Source organism: Rhinopithecus roxellana, chromosome 21 (genome assembly GCF_007565055.1).
Source record: "Rhinopithecus roxellana isolate Shanxi Qingling chromosome 21, ASM756505v1, whole genome shotgun sequence".
Classification (NCBI taxonomy): Eukaryota; Metazoa; Chordata; class Mammalia; order Primates; family Cercopithecidae; genus Rhinopithecus; species Rhinopithecus roxellana.
The window spans coordinates 50,957,130-50,968,200 of record NC_044569.1 but is presented as its reverse complement, the minus strand read 5'-3'; the positions used below and the strand labels follow the sequence as shown (position 1 = coordinate 50,968,200).

Genomic DNA, 11,071 nt, shown 5'->3' with positions numbered 1-11,071 from the left:
TTGTCCATAGATTTTATGATATAATTTAGGCCACACAAAGACCTTTTATGGCTTTTGTCTAGTTCTTATCTATATTCTCCTTAGATAAAGATAGATAAGTTATTTTCAAATAAGGGAAGTATTACTGAACATGACTATTTTGTGAATACATTTCGGAGCAATTTGAGATACCAGATTCCTAAATGTAGCACATTAACACTGTGAATAAATGCACGGATTCATCCAGTTTGAGCAAAGACCTTATTATACAGGAGTTGTCCTTTTATGGCCTCTGCTATTCTCAGTGGCTATTCTAAATGCTTGCCTGTGCAGTCACCCCTGAATGGTTTGTGGGAACTCATCTCTGCATTTGGCAGGGACTGGGTGGGGCTCTGAGTGAACTAGAGATATAGTAGCAGGTAAGTGCCTGTGTTGTCACAGATGATTTCTGGCTCGCAGCTGATTATCTTTTTCTAATCACTTTCTTTAACCTGGTCCCAATAGTAGTAGATGTGCATTTGTTTCCTCACGATTATAAGCAATAAAAGGCCGATTGGCTCGGCAGGAAGAAGTCCAAGTGGTAAAGAGCAATCCTAATTCAAATCATTGTCCCTTAAGTTTACAATTGAGAAGGCAGCTGTAAGAAGAAAATAACGATGAAAAACAACTTTATATGTCCTTAGAGACTTCAAACTGCTTTCCAGCCTTTAAGTCATGCTGCTTGGTTTTGACAGGTTACATTTACCTTCCAGGGTTTATTGCTGTAAGAGCAGTGTTATTTTTTGTTGTCATCCTACCTAAATTTTCCTCTTTGTTCACAGTGCGAGATGAGGACAGAAGCACGACGAAAAAATCTTCTCATTTTGATTTCACATTATTTAACACAAGAAGGGTATGTTACATTCCAAACATTTATAGAGATATTTCCTCTTTCTCTGCTCTCTACTTTTCCAGATACGTACTTTTAAATACAATACACTTTCTTGTTTTGAGCAGTTCTATATTTACAAAAAATCAAGCAGAAAGTACAGAGTTCCGTACACCCCTTCCCTTTTCCAGTTTCCCCTCCCAGTGACATCTGTATTGATGTGGTATATTATTACAGTTGACAGGCCGATACATTATTAACTGAAGTCCATAGTTTACATTAGGGCATACTCTGCGTTATATTGTGCTGTGAGTTTTGACAAATGCATAATGGCCATGTATCTGCCAATATGGTACCATACAGAATCGTTTCGCTGTCCTAAAAATCCCCTGTGTGCCACTGACTCCTCCTCCTGCCCCAGCAACCCAGACATACACTTTTTCTTTTTTGAAATAGGGTTTCATTCTGTTGTCCAGGCTGGAGTGTAATCATGGCTCACTGCAGCCTCTAACCACATCCCCCTGCTCCCAGCCTCCCCAGTAGCTGGGACTGCTGGTGTGCACCATCATGCCTGGCTAATTTTTGTATTTTTTGTAGAGACAGGGTCTCACCATGTTTTCCAGGCTGGTCTCGAATTTCTGAGCTCAAATGATCAGCCCACCTCAGCCTCCCAAAGTTCTGAGATTACAGGTGTGAGCCAGTGCCCCTGGCCTCAGACGTATGCTTTTATTGCCTCATTTACTTAGATATTTTTCACATTAGATATTGAAAACTTTTTCAACAGGTCTATCCAGTACATAAAGTACTTTTCCTTTCCTCTACACATTTGAAGATAGGACAGAAATGAGTTTTTTCTGTAGTCTCACTGCTGGCTATGTACACAAGATAACTTTCTTAATCAGTTTGCCTTTCCTCAAAATAAAGGTATTGCATTTACTTGGACAACCTAAGCCCAACTCTCTTCTTCCTCGCAATACCCATTCTATAACTGGCAGGGTGAGGAAATTTAAAAACTTTTGGGTTTGGCCACCTACCTCATTAAAAACACACAAGCAGTTACAGTGTTGGATGTTATAAGAGGAAGAGAGCTGCTCCAAAAGTGTTTGAAGGGCACTATCTACTTTATATTCACTTTTCTTTTCAAATTTCAGTCAGGAAGAAAACATGTAGGTTTCAGACTAAGAGCTTACAAACTTTTTTTTTTTTTTTTTTTTTTTTTTAAACAGATGAGGGTCTCACTCTGTTGCCCGGGCTGCATGATCATAGTTCACTGCAACCTCTAACTCCTAGGCTCAAGGAATCCTCTCGCCTCAGCCTCCTGAGTAGCTGGGACTACAGGCACATGCCACCATGTCCAGCTAATATTTAAATTGTTTTTAGAGACAGGATCTTGCTGGTGCTCAGGCTGGTCTTGAACTACTGGCTTCAAGTGATCCTCTCCCTCAACCTCCCAGTCACTGAGATTAGGGCTTTAAAACTTTTGAGTTAGAGCAGTGGTTCTCAATCAGGGTGATTTTGTCCCTTGGGGGATATTTGGCAATGCTTAGAGTTCTTTTTGGCTGTCGCACTGGCGTCTAGTGGGTAGAGGCCAAGGATACTGCCAAATGCCATCTGACACACAGGACAGCCCCTATAACAAATAATTATCTGGCTTTGAATGTCAACAGTGCCAAGATGGAGAAATCTGGAGTTAGAGCAAGAAAAACCAATCAATTTTGATATTTTCCCAGAAAGTCTGATAAGCATCTTTTCCTCCATTAAATAAGGGAGCTACTGGAACTAAAAGTCAGTTTTGAGATTCCAGTGACCCTAGTCCTGGAGAGGCACAAAGGAAAAAAGTGAGGAGGGCAGGAGGCAGTTGACAAGGAACTGAGAGTTCCCATTGTTTCTCTTACGCATGCCAGCAACCACTGCTTTCAATAAACCTATTGCCCCCTAGAAGGGATGACCATTTTAGAGACTTTGAGGAATTTTTCTCCACATTTTGTAGTAGATATTGGGGTATCTATTTTATACTTGAAGAAATTCAGGCTTAGAATAGTCAAAGATTGTGTCAGGAGGTCATCTGGGTCTAAGTGGGAGAACTTTCCAGGCCTGTCCTGACCCAGAAGCCTTCCAGGGTCCTTATTTTTCTGCTCCAATGTTGAAGATTTACTTTTGCTTGAGGATCACATCAGAAAATCATAATGTGGGTGGGGTATGTTTTTTGAGGTTTTGTTTTGAATGATGAATTTTTTTTTTTTTTTTTGAGGCGGAGTCTCGCTCTGTTGCCCAGGCTGAACTGCTGTGGCACGATCTCAGCTCACTGCAACCTCTGCCTCCCAAGTTCAAGTGATTCTCCTGCCTCAGCCTCCTGAGTAGCTGGGATTACAGGCGGCTGCCACCATGCCTGACTAATTAATTTTAGTAGAGATGTGGCTTCACCATATTGGCCAGGCTGGTCTCAAACTCCTGACCTCAGGTGATCCATCCACCTCAGCCTCCTAAACTGCTAGGATTGTAGGTGTGAGCCACCACATGCAACCTAGAATCATGATCTTTTGAAGTCTTTTTTTTTTTTTAATTTCGATGACACAGCCCTTAAGAGATCCTGAGAACATGTGCCCCTAAAGTCTTTCAAAGAAAATGAAATCTCTGCAACTGTACTTAAGCATTTTAAAAATCATTTGTGTCATTAAAGGATCTGGGATTCTTGTTTTTTGGGTTTTTTTCCCCAAAATTTCAGATATATGCATTTGGTAGTTTCTTTCAGCACTCCGTACCATCCTGAGTAGCAAACAAATCACGTTGTGGCTAGATTTCTGAATGGAAATGAGAAATTGAATTCTCTATGGACTTTTAGTTTTATGGGGGAGTTTTGGTTGTGTTTCTTGATTTTATTTCAGCCAAACATGTCTGCTTTTGATTTTTTTAAAAAAGTAAAATTGGTCTATATATATGTTCACCTTTTAAATGTCAATGTTTAAAAGTAAGCATTTATGTGTTTCCATAACTGACATCTGATGAAGACCTCATTCTCTCCTCCTCTTCTACCCTCCTCTTTTCCCTCTTTTTATACTCTTGTATTGGTTCTAATAAATGGTTGCTTTTCAAAAAAAGTCAGATATATACACTTGGTAGTCAATTATAACACTGTACCTTTGAACAAACTTTGTTACTGAGTAATCTGATTTATTTTCTCCCCTTGACTGACCATGTAAGCTGCTTAATTGCAAAAAGTAGCCTTTCTCATCACACCTTAGTATCAGAATTTTGAGAATGACTTTTTTCTTATGGCAAATATAATGAATTGCAACATCTTTAACACAAAAACATTTTTTACTCACCTTGAAACACATGATTTTATCAGACACTTCTCTTTCTGGTGTTAGGGAGATACATTTTATTGAGAAAATAGCTTATTCTTCCCACATCCCCACCACCCACTCCCAGACTAGAGAAATGAGTGCCCCCATCCCATGGTTAGCAGACAGGCAGGCCATCAGTCACTTCTCAACTTAGGCTCAAACTCTGTATCTCCACATAGCAGTGGGGTGGAATTGAGCCCCGGAGCAGGGCAGGGCTGACTTTGATCTTTTCTGTGCCTCTGTTTCTCCATCTGGACTATAAGAGCATTCCTGAAATTGACAAGCCAGACAGTCTGCATGCGGGTAGTGGGCTGCTCTGCTCTATTCAACGGGCACTTAAGAAAAGTAACCCCAAGGGTAGCATACGAGAAAGTGCCAAGTGTCCAATCTATGACAGGGCTGTGGGGCTTGTTGTCATAGGGACGGCTTCCAGGATATGCAGATAGACTTGGGAGCCATTGGGAGCCAGACTATTTTCTTTTCTTTCCTTTTCTTTTTTTTTTTTTTTTTTTTTTTTGAGACGGAGTCTTGCTCTGCCGCCCAGGCTGGAGTGCAGTGGCCGGCTCTCAGCTCACTGCAAGCTCCGCCTCCCGGGTTCACGCCATTCTCCTGTCTCAGCCTCCCGAGTAGCTGGGACTACAGGCGCCCGCCTCGTCGCCCGGCTAGTTTTTTGTATTTTTTAGTAGAGACGGGGTTTCACCGTATTAGCCAGGATGGTCTCGATCTCCTGACCTCGTGATCCACCCGTCTCGGCCTCCCAAAGTGCTGGGATTACAGGCTTGAGCCACCGCGCCCGGCTCTTTTTTTTCTTTTTGAGACGGAGTCTCACTCTGTCTCCCAGACTGGAGTGCAGTGGCGTGATCTTGGCTCACTGTAAGCTCCTCCTCCCGGGTTCAGGCCATTTTCCTGCCTCAGCTTCCCGAGTAGCTGAAACTACAGGCGCCCGCCACCACGCCCAGCTAATTTTTTTTGTATTTTTAGTAGAGATGGGGTTTTACCGTGTTAGCCAGGATGGTCTCGATCTCCTGACCTCGTGATCCGCTCTCCTCGGCCTCCCAAAGTGCTGGGATTACAGGCATGAGCCACCACGCCCGGCCCAGACTATTTTCTTTCAAGTGCCTACTCTTCTTTCTGCTAATCTGTGATCTTGGACAAATTACTTACTGTCTTTGTGCTTCAGTTCCCTCATCTGTAGAATGGAGTAATGGGGTATAGCTAAGTATCAGGTAGATGCCGTTATTACAAGGATTAAATATGTAACATGCTTAGAATCGTGCCTGACAATTACACTTATACTTCTATTATTGATAGGATTTGGGTTTTATTCTCTTAATACCCAACTTGGTTCAGCAAAGGACTTAAAGAAACTGGAGGCCGGGCGCGGTGGCTCAAGCCTGTAATCCTAGCACTTTGGGAGGCCGAGACGGGCAGATCACGAGGTCAGGAGATCGAGACCATCCTGGCTAACACGGTGAAACCCCGTCTCTACTAAAAAATACAAAAAACTAGCCGGGTGAGGTGGTGGGCGCCTATAGTCCCAGCTACTCGGGAGGCTGAGGCAGGAGAATGGCGTGAACCCGGGAGGCGGAGCTTGCAGTGAGCTGAGATCTGGCCACTGCACCCCAGCCTGGGCGACAGAGCAAGACTCCGTCTCAAAAAAAAAAAAAAAAAAAAAAAAAAAAAAAGTGGAATGTGGGCTTGGCCCATTTTATATCATCTTTTGATGGAATCTCAGCTCTATCCAAAGAACCCTGAGTTAAAATACTTCAAGGTGCTTTTCTAAGTGTGTGAAACACTTGGAAGGGTAGTTACACAGAATGTTAATAGGAGTGAAAGAGTTTCGTGGTCAGGTACGCTTGGCAGATATTGGGTTAAACTAAGCAAGGTCTCTTATTTCAGGACTTCTCAGACCATCTAATTTACTATGTGCAATGAGAATATCATACTAAAGTCACAGTATTCAAGGTTTTGCAAACCAATTTGGCCAAGGTTTTTCCGGGGTTTTCTTATTGTGGTGGTGGTGGTGGTGGTGGTTGTTTTGGAGACAGTGTCTCACCTATCATCCAGGCTGGAGTACAGTTGCCCAGTCATGGCTCACTGCAGCCTCAAATTCCTGGGTTCAAGTGATCCTCTCACTTCAACCTCCTGTGTAGCTGAAACTACAGGTGTGTGCCACCACACTCAGTTTATTTATTTATTTATGGTAGAGATGAAATCTCACTATGTAGACAGCTGGTCTTGAACTTGTGGTCTCACACAATCCTCCCACCTCAGCCTCCCAGTTAGCTGGACTGCAGGCGTACCACCATGGCTACTTTTTGTTTTGTTGTTTTGTTTTGTTTTTTTGGTAGAGATGAGATTTAGCCATGTTGCCCAGGCTAGTCTGGAACTCCTGGGCTCAACTGATCCACCTGCCTTGGCTTCTAGAGCGCTGAGATTACTGGAGTGAATCACTATGCCTGGCCTAAGAAACTCTTTTTTTTTCCCCTCAGATCATCTTTAGAGACTAGTTTTCCACAGATAACTTTGAGAACGCTATCTTCTGAGATTGGCTGACTCTTATAAAACTTAAACTCACCATGCCAGGCCCCAGCACTGTGAACATAGTAACAGAATCTCAGTAAATGTTATTTGCATAGCTATTGAGGAACTTACTAGAATGTAGACGGGTAGAATAATTAGAAACCAAGACAAAGCCATTTTCACAAATAATCCCTGATTTTTTCTTACAATGTATTTTTTGTTCCACAAATTGTATCAGAAAGAAGAACTGTAAAAACAAAAAGACAAAAATAAAAGTCAGATGTAGTTGTTAAGGCCAAGAGTTTGCTGCTTACAAAGCATGCATTTTTCCTTTCTGCCACGAGGTGGCTCTTTGTATCGTGAATCAATGAAAGTTCTACTAGAATTGATCATTTTCCCGAAACCTGCTGGAAAAGGGACAAATGAGTGGATTATCAAAATGAAAATGAACTATAGATAATTTTAAGGACATATGAGCATCAGTAAAAGAGATCTAATGAAGTCCTACAAATTCAGCAAAGAGGATAGATTACTGTGGATTAAAATAAACAATCAGGGAAAGATTTGTAGAGAGGGTGATGTGAGCTGGACTTAAAAGGTGTATAGAATATGAATAGACCGATGTGATGGTAAGGCCATTCCTGGCAGAGGCACAGAGGACGAAGGGGCACAGCCTAAGTGGAACAATTAAGTAAACAGGAAGGCCAGAGTTTGAATGCCCATGAGTGAGAATTGGTGACAGCAGACAATGGAGGGTCATGGATTCTGGTTCTTCTATTAATAGTCCTCCATATCCATCTTCTCAGGCTTAGGTAATTTTAGTAGCCTCCACGTTTCTCTCTTGTGTCTTGTTATTACGGTCCAGTTATTGCACACTACTTGCTGAACACTACTCTTCTTAAAGTCCTGTCCTGTCATTCTGTTGGTTAAGAATCTCTAGTGGCTCCTCCTGCCAACCACATCAAATTCAAACCTCATTCAAGCTCAGTGCAACAGGAAAACACAGGCAGTTTTGTTCTTCTGACCAATTAGTTTAGGAAACATGGGGCCTGCCATCATTTATTCTTGTAATTTTTGTTCAAGCTAAGACTCTATGGTATTGGAAAGAGTTCAGTATATAATGTTATGTCAGTAAAGATTACAAGCCATCTATAGTACATGTTTCCATCTTCCACCTTCTTTCTTTCCATCCTTCCTTTATCTCCCTTTCTCTCTTTTTGTTTTTGTTTTAGAAGTGCATATGTATAAGTATATGTATGTATTTAGTCATTTTAAAAGTTTGGGCCAGGTGCAGTGGCTCAGGCCTGTAATCCCAGCACTTTGGGAAGACAAGAGGGAGAATCACTTGAGACCAGAAGTTCGAGACCAGCCTGGGCAGTATGGCAAGACCCTGTCTCTACAATAAAATAAAATAAAATAAAATTAATAGCTGGGCGTGGCGGTGCATGCCTGTAGTCCAAGGTACTCAAAAGGCTGAGGTGGGAGTATTGCTTGAGCCCAGGAGTTCCAGGCTGCAGTGAGCCAAGATTGTGCCACTGCACTCCAGCTTAGGTGACAGAACAAGGCCCTGTCTCTAAAAAGAAAAAAAAAAGTTAAAAAAAGTTCGTAAAAACAGAGGAAATGTTAGTCACTTTCTCTGAGGGGCAGAATTTTCTTTTGATTTACCAGTATTTTCTAGTTTTTTCTTAAGTGAATATGTATTACTCCATACTAAAGTTATTAATAAAAAACTGATTTAGTTTTTCTCTCTGTCAAATGAGGATTAAGACATAGTATAGAAGCATGGTGAGACATGAAAAAGTATAGAAGCTGATTGACTAGAGTCAACTGACTGTGGTTTGCAGCTTCTTTAAAATTAGCTTAGGAGAGATACATACATTTCAAGGTCATTGAAAATAATCATGGCAACCTCTTTTAAGAAAGTTCAGGCTAGGCATAGTGGCTCACATTTGTAATCCCAACACTTTGGGAGGCCAAGAAGGGAATCGCTTGAGGCCAGGCATTTGAGACCAGCCTGGGCAACATAAGGAGACCTTGTCTGAAAGAAAGAGAGAGAGAGAGACAGACAGAGAGAGAGAGAGAGAGAGAGAGAGAGAGAGAGAGAGAGGAGGGCTAATAAAAAAGAAAGTTTTCTCTTTCTACTTTCCTGGATCTAGATTCAAATGAAACAAAAAGAACTCCAACCTGCAGCAGAAATCTGAATCTGGGGTCCTTGGATGAGCTCTTGAAATTATATGCTAATTTGCACATGTGCACACTTTTCAGGAGAAAATTGTTGGTTTTAAAAGAAGTTAAGAACTAAAATTTAAGACCTGCAGAGTCTTTCTTCTTTCAGAGGATTTTGAGACACAGCCCTTGCTTCTAGTGCTAAGGCCACTTAAATTGGACAGCTTTACAACTGAACAAGTTAAAAATGACAGTGAGGAACCAAGGTCAAGGTGCTACTTTTTTTTTTTTTTTTTATACTTTAAGTTCTAGGGTACATGTGCATAACATGCAGGTTTGTTACATATGTATACTTGTGCCATGTTGGTGTGCTGTACCCATCAACTCGTCAGCACCCATCAATTCGTCATTTATATCAGGTATAACTCCCAATGCAACTTTTATACAGAAACACCCTGAAGTGAAATGTGTGACTGATTAAAAAATTACCAGAAACAAATAATACATTCAAAGTGGATGTTATCTTAAATGAAAGTTCTTTGATGATCTTGATTGGTAGATCTTTGGAATTTCCTTCAGTGCTCAAGACCTGTTCATTTGAATTACTTCAATGATGGCAAATTTGGGTTGAATTTGGGTTTTATCATTTCGCCAAATGTTACCTAAAAGGAATATCTGTGAATAGAGAGGTAATCAAGTTTGGACAAATACCCATTTTAGGCTGCAAATGAGTAAAGACAAATCACAAGATATTTTTTGGTTGATTTACTTATTTGACTTTTAAGCACTTCCAAAAACATCCTGAACAATGGTGACATCACCAGAACAAGAATGTAACTTTCAAAGGCAACTGCTTTGAAAGATAATAGTTAAATATACTTAACAAATATGGGGCTCTGTATAGGCAAACCTCCTATGCACATACTAGTTTTCATCTAACGTGCCATATATAGGCTTACTTTTTGTATTGCATCCCTTTAGACTTGTAATGCCTGTTAGCCATTATTCTTTTCATCTCAGTTAATTTCTTCTTTTTCTTCTGTGAAACTGCCAGATATATCGATACAGCAAATGCTTTGGAGCAAGAAACTAAACTGGGGTTGCGACGCTTTGAAGTTTGTGACAACATTGATCTTGAAACTATTTTGAAGGAATATGAGAGTTACTATTTTGTAAAATTTCAGAAATACCCCAAAATTGTCAAAAAGTCATCAGACACAGGTACATGGCTATTTTCTAGAGATAAGGCTTTATCTCATCTGTAAGATGAGTGTATCTTTCTCATCATATTCCCAGATAGATGGAGACCCTCACCTTGAACCAAAAGAGTAGGCCAGGAGGATTGTATAGCCATTCTCATGTCCAGCACAGACAACTGAAATATGATTATCTGGACATTGACCTCCCTTTAGTCATGTTGGCATTTGAGAAAAATGTATTTTCAGGCAATGAAAGCAAAACCCCAGTGTATCATAGATACTTTTCAGATGATTAACATTAATTTCTTTAGAGATGAAAAGAGCTGTTGGAAGAGGAAAAATGACAGAAGACTTTTTTTGTTGTTAGGAGACCTATTATCTGTCTTGAAAATAACTACGAAAATGAATATTGGGGAAGCTAATAGCTCATGTATAGATAATGAAAAGCTTTTGAAAGCCATCAATCCAGATAATAATCAATATAATGCAAAAACCCAGTATAGGTTAGCAGTCAACAAGGCTGGCTGGAGGAAAGATCTAAAGTGGGGGCCCTGTGCTTTGTAGTAACATTGACTGAGAAGTCTGTAAGTGGGGGAAGTAATTATAAACCAAGGGAGATCATTGTCCTGTTTACAAGGCACTTGTTAAGCCACAGACTTTAACATTTCATGTAGGGACCGGGAAACCAAGAGGAACATCAGTTTAAAATAGCCAGGGCCAGATATCAGAGCTAGAAAAAGTCAAAGAGGTATTTTATCTGAGCTCCCTTCCAATGCAGTATTCAGAGCTTGACTTCCTTGGCAGGTGGTTAGATATGGGTCTTGAAGAGACAGCCCACACTCCTAACTACAGGGTGATCAGCACTGTTAGGGACGTGATCTCACTTCCAGCTGGCTAGTTCCCATCTAGCATGATACCCTAATTCTCCTATGATATTGGACACATTATTTTTATTTTAACTTGCAGAGCATGACTTAAGTCTTCCCTGC

The 11,071-nt window shown here is 40.8% G+C and overlaps 1 protein-coding gene across 5 annotated transcripts in view; it reads left to right on the top strand.

The window, feature by feature from the left end:
- The first annotated feature begins 805 nt into the window (after positions 1–805).
- Positions 806–11,071, top strand: part of KATNAL2 (katanin catalytic subunit A1 like 2) — a 59,300-nt gene continuing 49,034 nt past the window's right edge. For 4 of the 5 annotated variants that reach the window (XR_004055682.1, XM_030925933.1, XM_010353542.2 and 1 more), the window contains exons 1-2: positions 806–871; positions 9,938–10,104. Coding sequence is in view for 4 of the 5 variants with exons in the window: in XM_030925933.1 (XP_030781793.1) it covers positions 807–871; positions 9,938–10,104 (232 nt within the window). In the remaining variant the exon portion in view is untranslated. The remainder of the gene's footprint in view (positions 872–9,937; positions 10,105–11,071) is intronic. The other variant, XM_030925934.1, reaches the window with a different exon arrangement.